The sequence below is a fragment of the Martes martes genome, assembly GCF_963455335.1.
Source record: "Martes martes genome assembly, chromosome: 4".
NCBI classification, from domain to species: domain Eukaryota; kingdom Metazoa; phylum Chordata; class Mammalia; order Carnivora; family Mustelidae; genus Martes; species Martes martes.
In genome coordinates this window covers 83649948-83676461 of record NC_137891.1, presented here as the reverse complement: position 1 = coordinate 83676461, position 26514 = coordinate 83649948, and the positions used below count along the sequence as shown (strand labels likewise).

The 26514-nt window shown below is 36.4% G+C and overlaps 1 protein-coding gene across 2 annotated transcripts in view; it reads left to right on the top strand.

Annotated features, from left to right (window-relative positions):
- The window catches only part of SPIDR (scaffold protein involved in DNA repair), a 564249-nt gene that overhangs the window by 244799 nt on the left and 292936 nt on the right, over positions 1–26514 (top strand). For both annotated transcript variants that reach the window (XM_080801921.1, XM_080801922.1), the window contains exon 7: positions 15302–15402. In XM_080801921.1, the coding sequence (XP_080658047.1) occupies positions 15302–15402 (101 nt within the window). The remainder of the gene's footprint in view (positions 1–15301; positions 15403–26514) is intronic.

Here is a 26514-nt window from a genome sequence, read left to right as displayed (position 1 = left end):
CAACACTAGTTTAGCCTTGCAAGAAGTGTTAAAGAGACTTGTTCAAGCTAAAACAAAAGGACACTAAAGATTAACTGGAAAACATGAAAGTATAATCTCATTGGTAAATGTAAATATGTAGCTAATGTCAGAATATTTTAATGATGTGATGGTGGTGGGTAAATCACATACTGTGAAGATTAAAAGACAAAAGTATTCAAAAATCTATACAAAAATTTATTAATGGCTATACAAGATAAAAAGATACAACTTGTGACATCAAAAACATCGTGGCAGGGGAGAATAAATATATAGAGCTCTGGTCTTCATTTGAAATTAAGTTGTTATAGGTTACAGTGGACTGTTATAAATATAAGATGTCATATAAGACTCATGGTAACCACAAAGTAAAAATGTATAATAGGCGATGCCTGGGTGGCTCAGTAGTTAAGTGTCTGCCTTCAGGTTGGGTCATGATCTCAGGGTCCTGGGATCAAGCTCTACACTGGGCTCTCTGCTCAGTGGGGAGTCTGCTTCTCCCTCTCCCTCTGTGCTCTCTCTCTCTCTCAAATAAATAAATAAAATCTTAACAAAACAAACAAACATGTAATAGATAACAGGAAAAGAATCAATACAGACTATTATAGGAAATCCTCAAATTAAAATGGAAGAGACAAGGAAAAGAAGGAACAGATGTATTATAAAAAGGCAGAAAAGAATTAAGAGAATGCCAATAGTAAGTCCATATCCATATCTATCAGCAATTACTTTTAAATATAAAGAGATTACATCCTCCAATCAGAAAACATAGAGTGGCTGAATGATTACAAGAATAAGACCCAACTATATGCTGCCTCTAAGAAAATCATTCATTCCTTAAAGGAGCACATGGACTGAAATTGAAAGTATAGAAAACCATGTTCTGTGAAAATTGAAACCCAAAGGGGTTGCTATACTTACATTAGAATAGACAACATTAGATAGAGCCACAAACTATAATAAAAATATGACCATTATGTAATCACAAAGGTATCAATTCATCAAAAGGATAGAATGATTGTAAATGCTTCTGTACCTAACATAGGGACACCTAAATATATGAAACAAATTTAACATCTGAAAGAACGCAGAAACACAATATTATTAGGAGACTACAGCACCCCACTTTTCAACAATAGCTAGATCATCCAGACAAAAATCATTAAGGAAACATCGGACTTAGAGACATTAAATCAGGTGGACTTAATAGACATTTATAGGACATTACATCTAAGAACAGAAAAGTACAGATTCTTCTCAAGAGCACCTGGAACATTTTTCAGGATAGATCATATGTTAGGCCACAAAAAAAGTCTTTTTTTAAAATTTTTTTTTATTTTAATAAACATATAATATATTTTTATCCCCAGGGGTACAGGTCTGTGAATCGCCAGGTTTACACATTTCACAGCACTCATCATAGCACATACCCTCCCCAATGTCCATTTCCCCGCCACCCTCTCCCGTCCCCCTTCCCCTCAGCAACCCTCGGTCTGTTTTTTGAGATTGAGTCTTTTATGGTTTGTCTCCTTCCCAATCTCATCTTTTCATTTTTTCTTTTCCTACCTCCCCCCAACCCCCCCGCCTTGCATCTCCACTTCCTCATATCAAAGAGATCATATGATAGTTGTCTTTCTCCGATTGACTTATTTCGCTAAGCATGATACCCTCTAGTTCCATCCACGTCGTTGCAAATGGCAAGATTTCATGTCTTTTGATGGCTGCATAGTATTCCATTGTGTATATATACCACATCTTCTTTATCCATTCATCTGTTGATGGACATCTAGGCTCTTTCCACAGTTTGGCTATTGTGGACATTGCTGCTATAAACACTCGGGTGCACGTGCCCCTTCGGAGCACCACGCTTATATCTTTAGGATATATACCCAGTAGTGCAATTGCTGGGTCATAGGGTAGCTCTATTTTCAGTTTTTTGAGGAACCTCCACACTGTTTTCCAGAGTGGTTGCACCAGCTTGCATTCCCACCAGCAGTGTAGGAGGGTTCCCCTCTCTCCGCATCCTCGCCAGAATCTGTCATTTCTTGACTTGTTCATTTTAGGTATTCCGACTGGTATGAGGTGGTATCTCATTGTGGTTTTGATTTGTATTTCCCTGATGCCGAGTGACGTGGAGCATTTTTTCATGTGTCTGTTGGCCATCTGGATGTCGTCTTTGCAGAAATGTCTGTTCATGTCCTCTGCCCATTTCTTGACTGGATTATTTGTTCTTTGGGTATTGAGTTTGATAAGCTCTTTATAGATTTTGGATACTAGCCCTTTATCAGCTATGTCGTTTGCAAATATCTTCTCCCATTCTGTCAGTTGTCTTTTGGTTTTGTTAACTGTTTCCTTTGCTGTGCAAAAGCTTTTGATCTTGATGAAATCCCAATAGTTCATTTTTGCCCTTGCTTCTGTTGCCTTTGGCGATGTTCCTAGGAAGAAGTTGCTGCGGTTGAGGTCAAAGAGGTTGCTGCCTGCATTCTCCTCAAGGATTTTGATAGATTCCTTTCTCACATTGAGGTCCTTCATCCATTTTGAGTCTATTTTCGTGTGTGGTGTAAGGAAATAGTCCAATTTCATTTTTCTGCATGTGGCTGTCCAATTTTCCCAGCACCATTTGTTGAAGAGGCTGTCTTTTTTCCATTGGATATTCTTTCCTGCTTTGTCGAAGATTAGTTGACCATAGAGTTGAGGGTCTATTTCTGGGCTCTCTATTCTGTTCCATTGGTCTATATGTCTGTTTTTGTGCCAGTACAATACTGTCTTGATGATGACAGCTTTGTAATAGAGCTTGAAGTCTGGAATTGTGATGCCACCGACTTTGGCTTTCTTTTTCAATATTCCTTTGGCTATTCGATTTCTTTTCTGGTTCCATATAAATGTTAGGATTATTTGTTCTATTTCTTGAAAAAAAATGGATGGGATTTTGATAGGGATTGCATTAAATGTGTAGATTGCTTTAGGTAGAATAGACATTTTCACAATATTTGTTCTTCCAATCCATGAGCATGGAATATTTTTCCATTTCTTTGTGTCTTCCTCAATTTCTTTCATGAGTACTTTATAGTTTTCTGAGTATAGATTCTTTGCCTCTTTGGTTAGATTTATTCCTAGGTATCTTAGGGTTTTGGGTGCGATTGTAAATGGGACTGACTCCTCAATTTCTCTTTCTTCTGTCTTGTTGTTAGTGTAAAGAAATGCAACTGATTTCTGTGCATTGATTTTATATCTTGACACTTTACTGAATTCCTGTACAAGTTCTAGCAGTTTTGGAGTGGAGCCTTTTGGGTTTTCCTCATATAGTATCATATCATCTGCAAAGAGTGATAGTTTGACTTCTTCTTTGCCAATTTGGATGCCTTTAATTTCTTTTTGTTGTCTGATTGCTGAGGCTAGAACTTCTAGTACTATGTTGAACAGCAGTGGTGATAACGGACATCCCTGCCGTGTTCCTGACGTTAGCGGAAAAGCTTTCAGTTTTTCTCCATTGAGAATGATATTTGCAGTGGGTTTTTCATAGATGGCTTTGATAATATTGAGGTATGTGCCTTCTATCCCTACACTTTGAAGAGTTTTAATCAGGAAGGGATGCTGCACTTTGTCAAATGCTTTTTCAGCATCTATTGAGAGTATCATATGGTTCTTTTTCTTTTATTAATGTATTGTATCACGTTGATGGATTTGCGGATGTTGAACCAACCTTGCAGCCCTGGAATAAATCCCACTTGGTCGTGATGAATAATACTTTTAATGTACTGTTGGATCCTATTGGCCAGTATTTTGGTGAGAATTTCACATCTGTGTTCATCAAAGATATTGGTCTGTAATTCTCTTTTTTGGTGGGATCCTTGTCTGGTTTTGGGATCAAGGTGATGCTGGCCTCATAGAATGAGTTTGGAAGTTTTCCTTCCATTTCTATTTTTTGGAACAGTTTCAGGAGAATAGGAATTAATTCTTCTTTAAATGTTCGGTAGAATTCCCCTGGGAAGCCGTCTGGTCCTGGACTTTTGTTTGTTTGGAGATTTTTGATGACTGTTTCAATCTCCTTACTGGTTATGGGTCTGTTCAGGTTATCTATTTCTTTCTGGTTCAGTTGTGGTAGTTTATATGTCTCTAGAAATGTATCCATTTCTTCCAGATTGTCAAATTTGTTGGCATAGAGTTGCTCGTAGTATGTTCTTATAATTGTTTGTATTTCTTTGGTGTTGGTTGGGATCTCTCCTCTTTCATTCATGATTTTTTTATTTGCGTCCTTTCTCTTTTCTTTTGGATAAGTCTGGCCAGGGGTTTGTCAATCTTATTAATTCTTTCAAAGAACCAGCTCCTAGTTTTGTTGATTTGTTCTATTGTTTTTTTAGTTTCTATTTCATTGATTTCTGCTCTGATCTTTATGATTTCTCTTCTCCTGCTGGGTTTAGGCTTTCTTTGTTGTTCTCTCTCCAGCTCCTTTAGGTGTAGGGTTAGGTTGTGTATTTGAGACCTTTCTTGTTTCTTGAGAAAGGCTTGCACCGCTATATATTTTCCTCTCAGGACTGCCTTTGTTGTGTCCCACAGATTTTGAACTGTTGTGTTTTCATTATCATTTGTTTCCATGATTTTTTTCAGTTCTTCTTTAATTTCCTGGTTGACCCATTCATTTTTTAGAAGGATGCTGTTTAGTCTCCATGTATTTGTGTTCTTTCCAAATTTCCTCTTGTGATTGAGTTCTAGCTTCAGAATATTGTGGTCTGAAAATATGCAGGGAATGATCTCAATCTTTTGGTACCGATTGAGACCTGATTTATGACCCAGGATGTGGTCTATTCTGGAGAATGTTCCATGTGCACTAGAGAAGAATGTATATTCTGTTGCTTTGGGATGGAATGTTCTGAATATATCTGTGATGTCCATCTGGTCCAGTGTATCATTTAAGGCCTTTATTTCCTTGTTGATCTTTTGCTTGGATGATCTGTCCATTTCAGTGAGGGGAGGGTTAAAGTCCCCTGCTATTATTGTATTACTGTCGATGTATTTCTTTGATTTTGTTATTAATTGGTTTATATAATTGGCTGCTCCCACATTAGGGGCATAGATATTTAAAATTGTTAGATCTTCTTGTTGGACAGACCCTTTGAGTATGATATAGTGTCCTTCCTCATCTCTTATTATAGTTTTTGGCTTAAAATCTAATTGATGTGATATAAGGATTGCCACCCCAGCTTTCTTCTGATGTCCATTAGCATGGTACATTGTTTTCCACCCCCTCACTTTAAATCTGGAGGTGTCTTCGTGTCTAAAATGAGTTTCTTGTAGGCAGCATATGGATGGGTTTTGTTTTTTTATCCATTCTGATACCCTGTGTCTTTTGATTGGGGCATTTAGCCCATTAACATTCAGGGTAACTATTGAGAGATATGAATTTATTGCCATTGTATCGCCTGTAAGGTGACTGTTACTGTATATTGTCTCTGTTTCTTTCTGATCTACTACTTTTAGGCTCTCTCTTTGCTTAGAGGACCCCTTTCAATATTTCCTGTAGAGCTGGTTTGGTGTTTGCAAATTCTTTCAGCTTTTTTTTTGTCCTGGAAGCTCTTTATCTCTCCTTCTATTTTCAATGATAGCCTAGCCGGATATAGTATTCTTGGCTGCATGTTTTTCTCGTTTAGTGCTCTGAATATATCATGCCAGTTCTTTCTGGTCTGCCAGGTCTCTGTGGATAGGTCCGCTGCCAATCTAATGTTTTTACCCTTGTATGTTACAGACTTCTTTTCCCGGGCTACTTTCAGGATTTTCTCTTTGTTGCTAAGACTTGTAAATTTTACTATCAGGTGATGAGGTGTGGACCTATTTTTATTGATTTTGAGGGGCGTTCTTAGCATCTCCTGGATTTTGATGTTTGTTCCCTTTGCCATATTAGGGAAATTCTCTCCAGTAATTGTCTCCAATATACCTTCTGCTCCCCTCTCTCTTTCTTCTTCTTCTGGAATCCCAATTATTCTAATGTTGTGTCATCTTATGGTGTCGCTTATCTCTCGGATTCTCTCCTCGTGGTCCAGTATTTGTTTGTCTCTCTTTTGTTCAGCTTCTATTCTCTGTCATTTGGTCTTCTATGTCACTAATTCTTTCTTCTGCCTCATTTATCCTAGCAGTGAGAGTTTCCATTTTTGATTGCACCTCATTAATAGCTTTTTTGATTTCAACTTGGTTAGATTTTAGTTCTTTTATTTCTCCAGAAAGGGCTTTTATCTCTCCGGAGAGGGTTTCTCTAATATCTTCTGTGCCTTTTTCGATCCCGGCTAGAACCTTGAGAATTGTCATTCTGAACTCTAGATCTGTCATGTTACCAATGTCCGTATTGATTAGTTCTCCAGCCTTCGGTATGGCCTCTTGTTCTTTTTTTTGAGGTGAGTTTTTCCGCCTTGTCATTTTGTCCAGATAAGATTTGCTTTCTCCTGCTGTGGAATTCTGCTGTTCTTGGTGACTGAAGTTGGTTTTGGATTGGGTTTCTTGTTGATCTTCTGGGGGAGGGGCTGTTGTAGTGATTCTCAAGTGTCTTTGCCGCAGGCGGAATTGCACCACCCTTGCCAGGGGCCGGGCTAAGTAATCTGCTCACGTTTGCTTTCGGGAGCTTTTGTTCCCTGAGCGCTTTCTGTAGAGTTCCGGAGGACTGGAATGAAGATGGCAGCCTCCCAATCTCTCGGCCTGGAGGAGCCGAGAGCTTGGGGTTCCGCTCCTCAGTGCGCCCCCAGAGAAAAGCGCCCAACCGCCCCGCCTCCCTGGTCTGCGGTTGTGCCTTGAGGAAAGCAGTCAATTGCTGGAACCTGGAGAAAAGCGCCCGGTCGCTTCTGTCTCCGTGGCCTCCGGCCGCGCTCCGAGCCTACCCAGCCTTCGACCGGCACAAAGTAACCCCGGGCTGAGAGCTCACTTCTCGGCTCTGTCACTGTAGCCAGCTTCCCTGCTCCAATGCCTGCGAGCCCCACGGCCCACAGACACCCCGGGTCCTTCTGTGACCCTGCAGGACCTGGGGTTATGCTGACCCCGCCTGGGTTTCCCCCTGGTTTAGCCCCTGGAGCGATGTCTCCCAGTGGAGCAGACTTTTAAAAGTCCCGATTTTGTGCTCCGTTGCTCCGCCGCTTGCCGGGAGCCAGCCCCTCCCCCCGGGGTCTATCTTCCCATCGCTTTGGATTCACTTCTCTGCTGGTCCTACCTTTCAGAAAGTGATTGATTTTCTGTTTCTCGAATTGTTGCTCTTCTCTTCAATTTCCCGTTGGATTTGTAGGTGTTCACAATGTTTAGATAAGCTATCTAGCTGATCTCCTGCTACCTGATGTCGTCTCAGCCTGCTACTTCTCTGCCATCCTGACTCCTCCCCCACAAAAAAAGTCTTAACAACATAAGAAGATAGAAATCATATCAGCTATTTTTTCTGACTACAATGGTTTGAAACTAGAAATCAGTTATAGGAAGAAAACTGGAAAATTAAAAACTGGAGATTAAAAAAACATGCTCCTGAACAACCAGTGGGTCAATGAAATCACAAGAGCAATTTTAAAAATCTCAATACCAAAGGAAATGGAAATACAATATACCAGAACTAGATGGGATGCAACAAAAGTAGTTCTGAGAGGGACATTCATAGAGATAAATGCCTGTAGTAATGGGAGAAGATATTTGCAAATGACATATCAAATAAAGGGCTCGTATCCAAGATCTGTAAAGAACTTATCAAACTTAAAACCCCCAAAATAAATAATCCAGTCAAGAAATGGTCAGAAGACATGAATAGGCATTTCTCCAAAGAAGTCATACAAATGGCCATCAGACACATGAAAAAATACTCCACATCACTTGCCATCAGGGAAACACAAAATCAAAACCACAATGAAATACCACCTTTCACCCATCAGAATGGCTAAAATTAACAAGACAGGAAACAACAAATGTTGGTGAGGATGTGGAGAAAGAGGAACCCTCTTACACTGTTGGTCAGAATGCAAACTGGTGCGGCCACTCTGAAAACAGTATTGAGGTTCCTCAAAAAGTTAAAAATAGAGCTATCCTATGACCCAGCAATTTCACTACTAGGTATTTACCCCAAGGATACAAATGTAGTGATCCAGAGGGGCACCTGCACTTCATTGTTCATAGGAACAATGTCCATAATAGCCAAACTGTGGATAGAGCCAAGATGTCCATTGAGAGATGAATGGATAAAGAAGATGTGTGTACATACAATGAATATTACTTAGCCATCAGAAAGAATGAATACTTCCCATTTACATTGATGTGGTTGGAAGTGGAGGGTATAATGGTGAGCAAAATAAGTCAATCAGAGAAAGACAATTATGTGGTTTCACTCATATTTGGAATATAAGAAACAGCACAGAGGATAATAGAGGAAGGGAGGGAATGGGAAGTCATTAGAGAGGGAGCAAACCATGAGAGACTCTTAACTATAGGAAATAAACTGAGGATTGGTGGAGGGGAGGGTCGCTGGAGAGGGGTGGGGTGACTGGGTGGTGGGTGTTGAGGAGAGCATGTGATGCGATGAGCTCTAGGTGTGCTACACAACTGATACATTATTGAGCACTATATCTGAAACTAATCTGCTGTAAGTTGGCTAACTGAATTAAAATTAAAAAAATTTAAAAACCTGGGGGTGCCTGGGTGGCTCAGGGGTTAAGCGTCTGCCTTCAGCTCAGGTCATGATCTCAGGGTTCGGGGATCGAACCCTGCATCGGGCTCTCTGCTCAGCTGGGAGCCTGCTTCCCCCTGCCCCTCTGCCTGCCTCTCTGCCTACTTGTGATCTCTCTCTGTCATATATATAAATAAAATCTTAAAAATTTTTAAATGCCTTTACTTAGAAAAAAGATCTGAAATAAACAATGTAACTTTATACCTCAAAGAATCATAAAAAGAAAAACAAATTAAGCCCAAAGTTAGTAGAAGGAAGGAAATAATAGAAATCAAAGTGGAAGTGTATGGTATAGAGACTAAAAAGACAATGGAAAAGATCAATGAAACTAAGATGATTTTTGGAAAAGATTAAAAAATAGAGAAATCTTTATTAGACTTACCAAGAAATGCAAAAAGACTCAAATAAAAATAGATATGCAAGAGGAGTCATTACGAATGATACCACAGAAATACAAAGGGTTATAAGAGACTACTGTGAACAATTTTACACTGACAAATTGGGCAACCTAAGAGAAGTAGATAAATCCCAGAAACATACAGCCTACAAAGACTGAAGCAGGAAGAAATAGAAAATCTGAACAGATCAATTAGTTGTATGGATATTGAATTAGTAATCAAAAACCTCCCAACAAAGAAAAGTTCAGAAACAAATGCCTTTGCTGGTAAATTCTACTTAACAATTAAAGAAGAACTATTATCAATCCTTCTCAAATGTGTTCGAAAAATAAAAGAGGAGGCAATGTTTCCAAAGTCATTTTACTAGCCAATATTATTCTGATACTAACATCAGGGAAGGACACCACAAGAAAATTATAGACTAATATCTCTGTTCAACATAGACACAAAAGTCCTCAATTATGTTTTAGTAAAACAAATTGAAAAAAGGTTCATACACCATTATGAATTGGGATTGATTCCAAGGATGAAGGATGGTTCAACTTACACAATCAATCAATGTGATATATAAGCCACATTAAGAAAATGAAGGAGAAAAATCATGTATCTCAATAGATACATAAAATGCTTTTGATAAACATCAGCATCAGTTCATAAGAAAAATGCCAGTGATTTGAGTATAGAGAGACAGTACCTCAACATAAAAAGGCACATATAATAAGCCCACAACTGACATGATACTCCTAAGATCAGAAACAAGACCGTGATGCCCACTCTTGTCACTTTTATTCAACAGATTACTAAATAAGTTCTAGCCAAAGCAATTAGGCGAGAAAAAGAAATAAAAGGCGTTTAAATTGCAGAGGAAAAAATAAAACGGTCTCTATTCACAGATTACATGATATTATTATAGAAAATCCTAAAGACTCCAGCAATAAACTATTAGAACTAGTAAGTGAATTCAGTGAAGTTGCAGGATACAAAATCAATATATAAAAATATACATTATCCAAAAGAGAAATTAAGAAAATAATCACATTTACAATTGCATCAAAATATTAAAATACCTAGGGAGAGGGGCACCTGCGTGGCCTTGGTTAAGCATCTGACGTCAGCTCAGGTCATGGTCTCAAGGTCCTGGGATCCAGCCTCAAATCAGGTTCATCTCACAGCAGGGAGCTGGCTTCTCCTTCCCCTTCTCCTTCTGCCCCTCCCCATGCTCATGCACTCTCTCAAGTAAACAAAATCTTAAAAAATATATACTTATTCACCCAAGAGTTGAAAGTACTGTACACTGAAATGTACAAGACATTGGTGAAAGAAGTCAAGGAAGACAAAAATAAATGTGCTCCTAGATTGGAAGAATTAATGTTGTTAGTATGTTAATACTGCCCAAAGCAATCTACAGATTTGGTCAACCCCTATCAAAATTCCAATTGTATTTTTCACAGGAGTAGAACAATCTTAAAATTTGCATGGAGCCACAAAAGACTTTAAAAAGCCAAAACAATCTGGAGAAAGAAGAACAAAACTGGAAGCATCACACTTCCTGATTTCAAGCTACATTACAAAGCAGTAGCAATCAAAACAGTATGGTACTGGTATAAAAATATACATACATTTCAGTGGAAAATAATGGAGAGTCTGGAAATAAACCCATGCATATATGGTCAATTTCTTTGTGGCAAAGGAGCCAAGAATATACAATGGGCAAAGGACAGTCTTTTCAATACATGGGTGTTGGGAAAATTGGACAACCACATGCAAAAGAATGAAGCCAGACTATGATCTTCTACAATACACAAAAGTTATACTAAATTTTAGGGCTAAATATACTAAAGATTTGAATTTAAGACCCAAAACCATTAAACTCTTAGATGAAGCCATGGGGATATGTTCCATGACATAGATCTTGGCAATGAATTTTTGGATTTGATGCCAAAAGCAAAGGCAACCAAAGCAAAAATAAAGATGTGGGACTACATCAGACTGAAAAGCTTGTGCACCAAAAAAGAAAACCACTAACACAATGAAAAAGGCATTCTTCTGAAAGGTAGAAAATATTTGCAAGTTATATATCTATTAAAAGATTGATATCCAAAATACATAATGAGCATCTACAACTCAGCAAAAAAACCAATGCAGTTAAAAATGGGCAGAGGAATTGAATAGATACTTATCTAAAGAAGACATACAAATGGCCAACAGGTACGTGAAAAAGGTGCTCTACATCACTATCGTCAGGGTAATGTAAGACAAAACTCAATGAGATATCAATCATGCCTGTTAGAATGATTATCATCAAAAAGACAAGAGATATGGGTGCCTGGGTGTCTCAGTCCGTTGAGCAGCAGACTCTTGGTTTTGGCTCAGGTCATGATCCTCAGGGTCATAAGATCAAGCCCTGTCTTGGGCTCCATGCCATGGGGAGTCTGCTTCTCTCCCTCTGTCCCTCCCACCACTCGTGTGCATGTGTACACTCTCTCTAAAATAAATGAATAAATCCTTAGGGATAAAAAGATGTGATAAGAAGTGCTGGTGGGGATGTGAAGAAAAGCGAAACCATGTGCACTGTTGGTAGGAATGTAAATTGGTACAGCCACTATGAAAAACAGTATGGAGGTTTCTTAAAAAAAAAAAAAAATAGAACTATCTTATGATCCAGCAATTCACTGTTCAGTAATAAATCCATAAGAAATGAAAACAGGATATCGAAGAAATATTTGTATTTCCATGTTTATCATAGCATTATTCAAAATTAGTTAATATGTGGAAACAGTCTAATCTCAGCCAGTGGATAAATGGATAGGAAGATGTGATGTACACACACACACACACACACACATACACACACACACGAATATTATATAGTCATGAGAAAGCTGGGAGTCCTGCCGTTTGTGACAACATAGATGGACCTTCAGGGCGTTTTGCAAAGTGAAATAAACTAGACAGAGAAGAATAAGTACTAGTATCACTTATAAGTGGAACCTAAAAACAAAAAAGAAGTCAAATCATAGAAAGAGTGTTGTCAGTGCCAGTTGTGTGTATATGGAGAATGTGGTAAAAGGGTAACAGGTATAAGATGAGTAAGTTATGAGGATTCAAAGTAAAATATAGCAATAGCTACTACCTTTGATCTTTGATAAGCTATAATAGTTTTTAGATTGAAGAACAAAAAAACATCTTGGAAAATGTAAAAACAAAATAAAGTAAAACATAGTGACTAATGTTAACACTGTGTTGCACAATTAAAATATGCTGAGAGAGTAGAGTTTTAATGTTTTCATCATACACAGAAAAGTTAAGTATGTGTGGTAATGAATTTGTTAATTAACTACATGGGAAGAATCCTTTCACAATGTATATAAAATCTCCACAATGTACACTTTAAATATCTTAGTAAATCTGTTAATTATACTTCAATGGAACTTAAATAAAAAGTTAATTTGCATGTATACAAACAGAGCCTTCTTAAACCGCCTGCATGACTTTCCCCGCTCCTCCCCCGCCTTAAATAATGTAGTATAGGGGACACCTGGGTGGTTCAGTCAGTTAAGCTGTTGCCTTTGGCTCAGGTCATGATCCCAGTGTCCTGAGACAGAGCCCCAGGTCAGTGTCCCTGTTCAGTCTCAAGTCAGCTTCTCCCTCTCCCTGCTTGTGCTCTCTCGCTTGCACACTCTCTCTCAAATTAATAAATAAAATCTTTTAAAAAATAATGTGGTATAGGTTTTTACTAGAATTATGATTGTTGAATAGAAGTCATGGTGTTTCCATTCCTAAGTTTTGTTGCATCTGATGAGAATTTCTTTGGGGAGATTGGAGCAGAAATAGTCTGTAAAGTACCAGTAAAGCTCCTAATGACTAAAAGCAAGCTCAAATGCTGATTCTATCTTACGGCTCTAGACATTCCCACATGCTGAGAACTGTTCTGCATTTATTTTTACTCTATCTTTTTACTTTTCATCTTATAATTCCTACAGTTTACTTGTGAGATTGTACAGTTTACTTGGGATGTGACCTTAACTGTATACTGCTTTCAGATTGCATTTTGTCTCTTTTTTTTTCTTCACAGTCACAGAATTGAAAACCAACATTTGACAAGAAACTGTCTATATCATTGTACAAAGAATACAGTAGTTTGCTTTTTTTTTTTCTTGTGTCTGTTATGAGTGTCTTTTTAAGTAGTACTGAATAAGAGGCAGTAGCTACATCATTGAGGCTAAGCTTATGAATTCTGGAGCCAGACTGTCTGGGTGTGCATCCAGGTGTGCCACTTATCACATGTCTCACCTTGCATAGATGTTTAATTTCTCAGTGCCTCAGTTTATCATGTGTAAAATGAGGGTGACAGTAGTACCTACTTTTATAGTGTTGTGTAGAGAATGAGTATAAATGAGTTACTTTCAGTAAACAGAATAATATGAAGCAGAGGCACGCATATATTAAGTAGAGATAGACATATATATATATAAAGCAGAGCTTGGAAATTTTTGATTATGACAATTTTAAACATGTATATGTATTTATACACTACACATACAGAAATATTATGCCATAGGAAAGTAGAAAGTAGAGATAGACTTGTATAAAGCAGAGCTTCTTTGGAATTTTTGATTATGAGAATTTAAATAAATATATATATATATATATCACATTCAGAAATAGTATGCCATAGGGAAACAAGTGTCTGTAGAAAAACAAAGTAGGTAGTATGATAATATACATAATATGCATAAAAATAAGATCTTTCAGTCATTTCAGTGGAAAGAGCATAGGGTGCAAACTAAAAATCATAATAAAATCAGTAACACCAATGACTACTGTTTCTTGAAGATTTAAATGCTGGGCACTATGATGTCTTTTCTGGTTTCAACAACTTATTTCGTCATCTGGCTAGCTATGTAATATTGGAGAATATCCTTAACCTCTCTCTAAGCTCTGATTTTTATCATCTATTTGGTAGCTATTGATATTTGTTTTTTCTTAATAGAGGTATATTATTAGAATAAAATGATCTAATTATATCTATAAAATGATCTCTTTTACCTCTCTATCTTCAGTACATTATTTGTGTTTGAAATGATCAGTGAGCTGGGTACATGTTTGTATGAGATAATATACTGATAAATTATGTAGCATGTGGTCATAATGGTGTTTAACAACTGATCCTGACTTCTCTTGAGAGCACAGATGTGTTCGAAGCTGCTGACTTCTCTGACCCTAGATAGTTTACTGAATCCAAAATGTTTGCACATACTTGTTGATATGTGTTTATAATATATATACCAATGAATATACATATTATATATGATTTAATTAGGTTAATATAAGCATTGTATTATGTTAATATAAAATATACTTACTACATTACATTTATTATATCATATAATACATAACAATGTAATGATTATGTAACAGTGTATAATTATAATATATAATGTATATAATATGATATATAAATATTAGTATAATAACAATTGATATATTAATGTAATAATATGTAATAGTATGATATACATATTATTCATTGATGGTTAAGGGTTTTTGTGAAGTATGTTCATTTTATGAATTCTCTTCCTGCCATACATGGAAGTTTTTAATATTTTTTTATTTTTATAATGTTGGTATCCTTGCTATGTGCTTGTGATTAATACTGTGTTGTCTCTGTGGTCCAAATAACAAGCCCATACCCAAATTTTCTTATTTAATGTTCTGCCTAGTAGCAGTTTGCCGGTTTTATTCTTTTTTTTTTTTTTTTTTGGGCAGTTTTATTCTTGACTACAATTCTGACCACACTTTAATTTATATGTTTTGTCAGATTGTGAGATGAGCAGATTGTGAGGCTTCCCCAAAGCGTGGCTCATTGCCTTCTTTATGTTCCTGGCATCTAGTACTTTGCTAGGTAGAACAAGAAGTGATCAGTATATGCTTATGAAATAAATAAACTAGGAAAGAATAGAAAGGAAGTCACAATGATCTGAGAGTAGCTTGTATTTCTAAGAATCAAGAAACAGCTTCTAAGAAATCTTAAAAAAGATTACTGATCTTGGAGGTTTGGGCCTCTAGGAAGACCATGTAATGCCAGATAAGTTAGAATTGGTGTTTTATCTATTTGTCTCTGGTTGGAGAGTATGAAATATAAATGTTCCAACTATTCTGAAACTTCTCTTTTAACTAACGTAATATATTATAATTCATTAAACAGAGGTGGGCTAGCAGAAAGACTAAATGGCCTGCAGAATCGGGAGAGATCTGCCATTTCTTTGTGGAGACATCAATGTGTTTCTTACCAAAAGACACTTTCAGGTAAGGTCTGCACTGACATCTGAGACTGTGGGTAAAGAATGTGCCAATTAAAAGTATTTTACGTTAAGATACATAAATTTGATCATTATTATTTTCATGATGTTTTCTTTTTCTCCAGGTGTCCTTTAGGTCTTAGATATTGTTCTGAAAGATGAGTCCATTTTTATAGGGTCTGCTGATCCCTCCCCATAGAATTTCTCACAGTTCAATAGAAGACTTATTATTGATCTGACTTGGAGGGTTCTGTATTATGTATTTCTTTTTTGTGTCTTTTGCTGTATCTGAAAGCCAGTAGCTTTTAGACTTTTGTGACTGCAGCCCCTAGTAAGAAATACATCTTATATCTTCTCCCAGTTCACACATGACTTATATGTACACACACACACACACACACCCTGAAACAAACATTTTATAAACAATACTAACCTTAGTAGGTATGATATACTCTTCATTCTCTTTTATTTTTACCATAATCTTAGTCTCACTAAATTGGTGTGGGTCTCTTCTCATGAGTTGCAAGATACAGTTTGAAAGTTGCTACTGCCAACAAGTGACTACAAACCCTTGTTTCCTAACAAATTGTTTGATATTAAAAATATTTCATATACCTAGAAAACCTTCCTTTCTGGTGAGACTGTGTTCTTTTTCATGGTTTCTTTCTGATTGGTCTCTCCATCAGGAGGTGGGGAAGAGGGTGGGCATGGTCATCTATTCCAAATCTATTAATAGTTTTCTCTCCAGGGGGATCCTTGGCATGTGCATTTTAATGGGCTCAAAGGTTATTTTGGCAAATGTTAGCATGCAAAATAGAACAAGAGTACTAGATAGAATACTCAACTAGTATGTTGTCAACTCTTGAGCATTTCTCTGGAAGACTTTTTAATTCTGATCTCATTTATTATCTTTAAAATATTTCCCACCTGGCACCTGGCTCTGACTCTTGATCTCAGAGTTGTGAGTTTGAGCCCCAGGTTGGGTATAGAGATTACTTAAAATTTTAAAATTATAAAAATAAAATAGGTGTGCCTATTTTATTTTTAATAAAATATTTTTAACTTTTAATAAAATTTTAATAAAACATTTTTAATAAATAAAAATAAAATGGCTTAGTCGGTTAAGTGCCTGACTCTTGGTTTTGGCTTAAGTCCTGATCTCATGAGTGGTAAGATCCAGTGCCACATAGGACTCCATGCTCAGCCGTAGTCTGCTTGGATATTTTCTCCCTCTGACCCTTTTCTACTCACCTGTGCTTTCTCTCTCTCTCAAACGAATAAATAAATCTTAAAACAAAATAAAATCATTTCCAGCTACCTTTTAGCAACCCTCTTTTCTCTTTCATATTCTTGTATTAGAGTATTATAATAAGTATCAGGATGACCCGATACATATGACCCAAGAATATATTTTTTGTTACATGGTGCCGGAGATCAGCCTGTTGTTACATTTATTACTCTGTATCTTGCCATTTTTTTTAAAAGGATTATATTAAAAAATCATCTTTACGACTCATTTGATCAGTCAGAAAGCCAAGCATATATAAAGGTTGACAAGTTGTATTACACAGGGAAGTCAGTAATACTCTGGCATAAGCACAAGAAAGAATTTAATAGTATTTATAAGTGAAAGCCACAGGGAGAAGATTTCATGCTTCGGTCATATTGGTCTGAAAAGGTTGTCAGGTCTTTTCCGCGTGGTAACTCACACTTCAAGTCCAATATAAAGAATGATTTCTTTTCCAGTATTTTACCAGAAATTCTGAAGTGATTTTCACTGATCTGTTGAGACATGTATCCCTCCTTGAACTAATTAGTGTTGAGGTAGAATATAATAAATAGCACTATACTAGCCCTCTGATTAACTTGTGATCTTTTTCTTCTAAGACATATTTAATAAAAATTGACAAGTACCATTTGTGGTTTAATAATATATTATGCTATCTCCTTTTAGTGCTCTTTCATGTTCTCCTATTTATAAATACTACATTATACATACTTAACCTCTCAAATATAAATATCCTTGACTTGGAGTGATCACTTTCTCCTATAGTCTATTCACCTCCACCTCTAACTAGTTCTCTTTAACTTTGTGTCATTTTGAATTTAGTTAGGGGTTCTGTACATTAAAAATTTCTTTTGCTTTGCTTGAACCAGAAATATATGGCTTTGCCACCTAAGTTCTCAAACTAACTCTTTGTTCCTGTTCTGCTTTTCCCTCCCTTCCTTTGAAGTAATCATATAAGAGAATAGTAAGTTTGGATTTCTTTTTGAGTGGATATAAATATTTAAGTTACTAGATTTCAATGAGGCAACTTTTATTTCTTAATGATATAAACCAGCTTTGTATTGAGAGTTTGAGATGGGGTAATGAGCCACAAGATGGTAAAAAACAGTATGGGAAGAATGGAGGACAAGAGGATGGCAAAGAGAGTAACTAGGATACCTAGTATGTGATCCAGAAGAGGGAAGTGACTTGCTCTGATTATTCAAATTAAAGGAAGAAACAGGGCTAGAACCCTAACCACCTGACTGCCTATGTCATGCTCTTTCTGTGGGAATGTGATCACATTCTGCCTCATAAAAATAATTTTTTCACTCCTCTACCAACTTGTTCTTGATACTACATTGAGGAATAAACAAATACCCCAGATTGGACTCTATGTCTCCAGTATGGTATCTGTCCTGAATTTTATCATCTTTATAGGCTTGCAATATTGTAAATTGCAGTTTATAATTGGAGAGAAAGACTTGGACAAACTTTAATTTGAACCATAAATTCCTAAGAAATAATTGGAGAAAAATAGCTTCTGTCTTCTTTTCTCCTTCAACATTGTCCTTGTCATTGTCGTATCATGTTTGGAGGTTTACTGTATGGCAGGGTATACTGCTGAGGGTGTAGTACATATTAAAGCATTTAGTATGCAAAATAATGCTCTAAGATTCAATTTGCTTTCCTTATTTTCCAGCTGAAAAAGCTGTAGGTTGGAGCACCTGGGTGGTTCAGTTGGTTAAGCATCTGCCTTCTTAGATCATGATCCCAGGGTCCTGGTAGGATCTAGCCCCACATCGGGCTCCCAACTCAGTAGAGAGACTGCTTCTCTCTCTCCCTCCACTGTACCCCCTGCTCGTCCCCCCTCTCTCTCGCAAATAAATAAATTAAATTAAAAGAAAAAAAGCTGTAGATCAAATGAATATATGGTTTAGATGAGTAAGTCCAGGTTTGAGGTTATCTCTATAGTCCGTGTTCTTTTTCATTGATCTGTGTAGGCCTTCATTAGATGATCTTTTGGGCTAGAGAAAGGATTTAAGAAAGCAAGTGATTAAGGAACCAGCAGAATTAGAAATACTGATACAATGTGATTTTGTTTGGGGAAAAAGTTTTTCAGTGTGTAGGTCCATATCACATTCTTGAGACAGCACTGTTTTAAGGATCTTAGGACATAAATTTGAAGGTTATAAATAATGAATCTTGTGTGGGATACCCTAAAATCCTATGATTTGGAAAGGGAGATGACAGATTGACTTCTTAATTATTCATGTTAATATATACTAGAAGTCATTCTACATTGTTGTCCAGTTTTATTACAGTGAATTGACCAAATTGTTAAGCACAAAGTAGAGAGAGTTTTCTGGAAGTTGGAATAAGAAAAATACCAAATCAAACAAGTGTGACTGTGTGCCTGAAATGAAGGGGAGAAATATGACCTTTTATTTGGCTCATAAGCACCAGATAGCTTATCTGGAATGTCCCTTATAATTTCCTTACAATTTGGGGATAGAGGGTATATAAATTATGCCATAAAGAAAAGACAAAAGCGAAATAAAACAAAACCGCAGAGTCAACAATGAATCTATTACTTTGGTATAGGAATGTGCTTATTTCCAATAGATTTTATTTTCCTTTGTTTTTTAACAACCTGAGGCTCAAACTAACCCTGAGATCTAGAGTCATATGCTCTACCAACTGAGTCAGCCAGGCACCCCTTCAATAGATTTTTCTTTTACAAGTCTGAACATTTTTTAGATTTGGATTTTATTTTTTCTTTCTTTTAGGTGAATTTCTTATTTTTCAGGTTGATTAGATCTTCTTCTTGGTGTCTTATAATACATCATCCCATTTTTCTCATTCCTTTTAATATAACTTACTATTGTAAACATGTATTAGGAAGAAGATTTCACTGTTTTGTTTACTTTGTGGCTTAGCAGAAATTTTTTCTTTTGCTTTATAAATTTTTATTTTCTTATTTCTATTTATTTCTACATACTGAGTAAATTAAAAAAAAAAAAAGAAAAAGAAGAATTTATAAATTTTAAATAGAGGTAGTTCCTTCAACCCCAATCCCAAAAGTGAAAATTTAGTAATAGCTGAGATTTAATGGTGGATTTACTAAAATATCTATATTATTAATCTAAACTCTCTGAGCCTCTAAATTTCCTTATCATAAGTGAGTGTAATAGTAGTACCTCAACTATTGAGCTTGTGCTAACAATAATTTGGCTTCATGGAAGCTAATTACTTCATGGAAGTCCATACAGCTGAAGGACAGAGTCAACAGTCAATAGATGGTGAAAATAAAGAAACACTGCATTATTCTGAGGTCAATTTTCATACCAGATCTAATAGTTCAGAAGCAACTAAAATCAGCTTTTCCTCCTCTTCTGCAGGGTTTGGATGTACCTTTGGGTTTATAAGGTACTAAAGTCAGAGTTCCATTTTATTTCTTACATACGGAAGTGGACTGTTCATCTTAGGTTAATTTTTTTTAAGGTTTTATTTATTTATTTGGCAGAGAGATCTCTAACCGTGAGACAGTGAACATAAGCAGGGGGAGTGGGAGAAGGAGAAGCAGGCTTCCCGCTAAGCAAGGAACCCGATGCAGGGCTCAATCATGACCTGAGCCAAAGGCAGATGCTGAATGACTGAGCCATCCAGGTGCCTCATCATCTTAGGTTAATTTTGACTGAACTGGTAAATATATTGGGCTTGGCTTTCCCTTCTTCTAATGAGTTTACTGCAAAATCTAGGAATTAGTGGTAATTTTATGAACCACATCTTGGGTTTTGGTTAGATATTAAGTAAAACATATCTCACTTGGTCTATCTTTATTTCCTTCAGACATGAGAAGTAAAGGTTTACGAAATTAATGTGTAGATTGTAATTATTTACTTGAGGCCTTTCTTATGTTCCCATTTGAAAAGTATTACCTAATTAATCCATAGTGAAAAGGGTTGTGAACTTTCTTATTGATTTGAAATGTTTGAGTGAATGTCTCCAACACATCTCTCTGCCTTTTTCGAAAACATTTTATTTTGCGATACGTGTAGATTGACATGTAACTCATACAGTTGTAAGAAACAATACAGAATGATTTTCTGTGCCCTTCACCTGCTTCCCCCCAATGATGACATCTCTCCTAACTATACTATGATAGCACAACCAGGATATGAATCCAGGATAGAATTCACTGACCTTATTCAAATTCTACCAGTTTTACCTATAAATGTGAGTTTGTGTGTGTGTTTTGTTTGTGTAATTTTTTAAAAATTTTATTTTTTCAGTGTAATTTTTATCATGTATAGATTCAGGTGCCCACCACCAGGCTGGATACATAACAGTCCATCACAACAAGAATCCCTTGTGTTACCCTTTTACAGCCACAGCCACCTCTTTCCTACCCTCTTCTCTAACACCTCGCACCACTAATCTGCTCACCATTTTTGTAGTTCTGTCATCTCAAAATGTTATGTAAATGGAGTAACATGGTGTATAACTTTTCAGGATTGACTTTTTTCACTCAGCATAATTCCCTCAAGATTTATCCAAGTTTGTATATATATCAATAGTTAACTTCCTTTTATTGGTGAATAGTAGTCCATGATATGGATGTACCAGTTTGTTTAACTATGCACATGCTGGAGGACATTTTGATCATTTCCAGATTTGTGCTATTACAAGTAAAGGTGCTATGAACATTAGTGTAGAAGTTTTTGAGTGAACATAGGTTTTTCTTTTTCTGATATAAATGATCAGGGGAGTAATTACCAGGTGTTCTAGTAAGTGCATGTCTAGTTTTATAAGACATTACATTTAATATCAAGTATTTCAGGAGATACTTCTAACATAACATAAAAATTTCTTTAACACCTTTGCTTTGGGGATTTTATTTTTTCTTTTCTTCCCTCATATATAGCTTACTTTTCTGGGCTGCTTTTTACCTCCCACTTATACCATCTAATAATCAGTTTTGTTTTCCGCGTTTTTATCTTTGAGTACATTTCAGTATAAAAGAAGTATCTCAGGGTTCCTCAAACTTCAGTAAATTATTTAATGTGCACCTGTTTCCTTGGCTGGTTTGATTTTTGTTGTTTTTGTGATCATTAAGGAGGGACAGAGGTTGGTTGTTTAAAGAACAGGGAGAAGTGTGTGTGCTACACATGAATGCTAGTGTAGATGGGTGTGTGAGTTGACAAGCAGAGAAGATAGGGCCAGAGGCCTGACTACTCAGGGCCTGGAGGCCATGATAGCATTTTCTTAACATTTATTGAAGTGTAATTAACATATGTTATATTAGTTTCAGGTGTACAACATAATGATTTGACAATTCTATACATTAGTCAGTGCTCACCATAAGTGTAGTTGCAATCTGTCACCATATAGTGTTATTACATTGTATTTGTTAACTCTAACTAACTATATTCCTTGTGCTGTACTTTTCATTTCCATGACTGACTTAACTGGGTGTTTGTACTTCTTTACTCCCCTCTATTTATTTTGCCATCCTCATCCCTGGCCCACCTTCCAAAGTGATGCCTTAGAAATATGCATTTTAAAATGTGGCTGTGGAAGAAAGAATGGATGATTATAGAGGCAGAAGAAAAATATTTCCTAGATTTCTCTTCTGGAACCATTCTATTTTTCTTCTTTTTGAAAGGAAACAGTTTTCTAACACTGCTTTGTGATGGTCCATTTTTATTATGTGATATCCAAAGCATTTCACATTTAATCCTCATTATAACCTTCCAGTTAGGTCTTATAATACTATTTAAAGATGAAGAGGGACGCTGGGTGGCTCAGCTGTTAAGAGGGTGCCTTCAGTTCAGGTCATGATCCCAGGGTCATGGAATCAAAGTCACACTTCAGGTTCCCTGCTCTGCCAAAAGCCTGCTTCTCCCTCTCCCACTCCCCCTGCTTGTATTCCCTCTCTCACTGTACCTCTCCCTGTCAAATAAATAAAATCTTTAAAAATAAATAAATAAGAATAAAAAAATAAAGATGAAGAGAATGTAGACAGGCACAGTCCTGTGTGTCTGGCCAGTAGGTAGCAGAGCCAGATTTGCATCAGGCTGTCAGTGGCCTGTGATCATAGACCATCTCCTTTTAGGTAGATTGTTGGAAGGTAGATCCAGGCAGGCACTGAAATATATACCTATGGCATGACATGAACAGGCCTTGTTCAGCCTGTGTTTAGTAAGAGCGTGACAAATATTTTCACGATATGTTTGATATCTTAAGTTTTTAAAACTAGAAATAGTTAAGGATATTCTTAGATAGATAAAACCTGTATTACTTAGGAAGAGAGTAGGGGGAAAAAGTTAAGTGAAACAAACAAACAAAAAAATGTTCTTCAGATAAATTATTTTTCACTAGGAGATTTTTGTTCTGAAAAGTTCATTCTGAATTTGAGAAAGATTGTGGTGGTGGGAGGGAGGGAAGAAACAAGTAAAATCGGTGAAGTGCAGTAACGTTTACTGGTGTCCAAAGCAGAATTCTCTCTGAATTTTCTTTTTCCTCACCTGTGGCTATCAAATATGTTGAGAGTAGTCACTAGCATGTGTGTGTGAGTTCTCACTTTGGAACACTCTTTGATATGCCTGAGAAGTAAAAATGATGTAGGTTTTCTGTGCATGTGTATGTGTTTCAAACATAATAAATAAGTTGTCTTGAGCTTAGGTTAGTATTACAAGAGCAAAGAATGAACTTAGTTATTCATATTGGTATTAGTATTTAATAGTTTTTATATTACCATTTTTATATTTTCTTGCCTTTTGCCACTGGGTCATGGTCAGCTGAAATTTTGTGAAGTGTATGCCACAAAAATTATAAGTTCTGTAATCCCTTTCTCCCCTGCTGCTCTTGGCAGGATCTTGATACTGCCACCAGGGAAACCTTTCTTTCCACTTACACCGCTAGCCAGCCCCCTTTGGACCTCTCCCCAGTTAGTTGGTAGAATGCCCATGTTAGTCACCTAGACATGGTACTGAGTCTCCTTAAAATTCAGTTATTCAATTGTCAGAATCTATTAGATAACTGTTCGCTATTAGTGTATCTGCTTAAAGTAAATATGTTCAAATTTAGGAGTTCTTATTTTTTCATTTCTCTTATTTTTTTAATTTCCTAGTTTCTTTGCATTGAGAATAATTATTTCCTTAATTTTCCCACCATGATTTTTACAAAATTATGTTCACTGCCTTACTGTTTTTTCTGTGTCACATTTTATTACACATGTCCCCATTCAAAGGTTTTTTTTTTGTTTTTTTTTTTTTTATGGGGTTTTTGTTTTTTATTTATTTGAGAGGGGATGAGAAACGGGGAGGGTCAGAGGAAGAAGCGGACTCGTGTTGAGCAGGGTGCCCAGTGTGGGACTTGATCTCGAGACTCTGGGATCATGACCTGCATGGAGGGCAGTCGCTTAACCAACTGAGCCACCCAGGCACCCACGGGGTTTTTGTTTTTATTTGTTGTTCTTTTCTCCTCCAGAGAACAGTGTCTGAATTTAGGGGGGAAATCTGCCATTTGTTATTTCTTCTTGGATTTCTGGATACCAGACTTGAAAGTTTTTTAGAGATAATGCAAATAGGTGAGACTGGAGTTCAGATTGATACAGAAAATAGACGTGATGGCTCCCACTGAATACTCCTTCCTGCCAGGCACTGAGTGAGGCAGTGCCTACACACTTCTTCATGTTACCGGTCATCTCTAGAACCCTTCAAAGCTGCACTATGCCTTCCAGATCATAAAAGTACCCAGAATGTTCTATCGTTAGTCCATAGAATCAGAAACTGTTTGTTAAATGAAGAAATCTGATTTGGGGATGGGAGACAGGGCCACTACCCTTTTAAGTCCTGTTTTTCACTGCCTATTGTTAACCAAGCAATGTGGGGTGGGTTTTTTTGTTTGGGGGAGCTTTTTTGGATGTTTAAGATCACTTCAATTAGCTAATTGAAAACATTGATTCTCCTTTTAAGTTGCATTGAAGATGATAAACAACTAAGGAATATTTAGTGTCTTTTTCTATAAAATAGTCTTGTGCATCATTTATGCAGAGGAAAAATTTATGTGCCTGTATTTCTTCATTTCTTTCTTTCTTTTTTTTTTTTTTTTTAAAGATTTTATTATTTGACAGAGAGAGAAAACACAAACGGGGGAGCATCAGGCAGAGGGAGAGGGAGAAATAGCTCCCTGTGCAATAGAGAGCCTGATGCATGCATGGTTCTATCCCAGGACCCTGGGATCACAACCTGAGCCCAACACAGTTGCTTAACTGACAAATAAGCCACCCAGGCACCCCTGAACCTATATTTCTGTTTTGGTTTTAGTTATATGAATACATTTTCTCTTCTCATACTCCTGCTTTACTGGTGCTTAGAATCTCTGAGAGATGGATTGTTGCAGGAGAGGGTCACGGATAAGGAGCTAGACAGGTAATTGTTTATTTATTAATTCAACAAATGTTTATTGAAGGAGTACACTATACCAGACACTGTGTACTATGAGTAAGCAAGATCTGGTCACTGTACTTACAGAATTTTTATTTTAGTGGTTAGATGATAAGCAGAGAAAGAATATAGGTACAGGTTGTCATAGTAAAGGATTTGTGAAGGGGTGAGAGTGGGCACTATACTAGACAGGCCATGGAAGAGAGATTCAGATTTATAGTGGGTACTTACAGCCTCTGTGTTCTAGGACAGATTATCAAAGGAAGATGGCTAACTAATTATGAAACATTAGAGGTTTTGGTCTTTATTAATTTTTGCCAGAAAAATTATATTTTGTTTGAGATTTAGAAGAGCCCAGTTTTTTCCCGTTTCTATTTTTTCCCCAGTTTCATTGAGAAAAGCAATGTATAAATTTAAGGTATACAGCATAAATATTTGTAATACAAATATCATAAAACAATTCCACAATAAGTTCAGTTGATATCTATCATCTTATATAGGTATAAAAAATAAAGGGAAAAAAAACCAACATTTTTTTCTTACGATGAAAACTATTAGGATTTACTGTTTTAGCATTAGCTATAGACATTTCTGTAGGTTACATCCCTAGTACTTATATATCTTATAACTAGAAGTTTATACCTTTTGATAATCTTCATCCAGTTCCCCTCACACACACATACACACTCATGTGTCCTCATGCATGTGCTTGCTCCCCTCCAACTCTGGTAACCACAAATCTGATCTCTTTCTCTGTGAATTTGGGTATTTTTTGGTTTTTTTGTTTTTATTTTTTTATTTTTTTTGGATTCCACATATTAGTGAGGTCATACAATGTTTTTCTTTCTTTGACTTATTTGACTTAGCATAATGCCCTCAGGGTCCATCCATGTTGTCACAAATGGTAAGATATTTCCTTTTTATAACTGAATAGTATTCCATTAGTATTCCATTTTTACTATATATATAAAGTTATTCCAGTGTGTGTGTGTGTGTGTGTGTATCCATGTATACATATATATACACATATACTACATTTTCTTTATCTTCATTCTTCATCTTCATATACTACATTTTCTTCACCTACTGATGGACAATTAGGTAGTTTCCATATCTTTGCTATTGTAAATAATTCTGCTATGAACATGAACATGCAGATATCTTTTCAAGTTAGTGTTTTTACTTTCTTTGGATCGATACCCAGAAGTAGAATTGCTGGATCTTATGGTATTTCTATTTTTGATTTTTTTAAAAAGGTTTTATTTATTTATTGGAGAGAAAGAGAACAAGTCAGGGAGAGAGGCAGAGGGAGAGGGAGAGGGAGAAGCAGATTCCCTGTTGAGCAGGGCATGTAAATGTGTAGATTGCTTTAGGTAGCATAGACATTATACTTCCATTT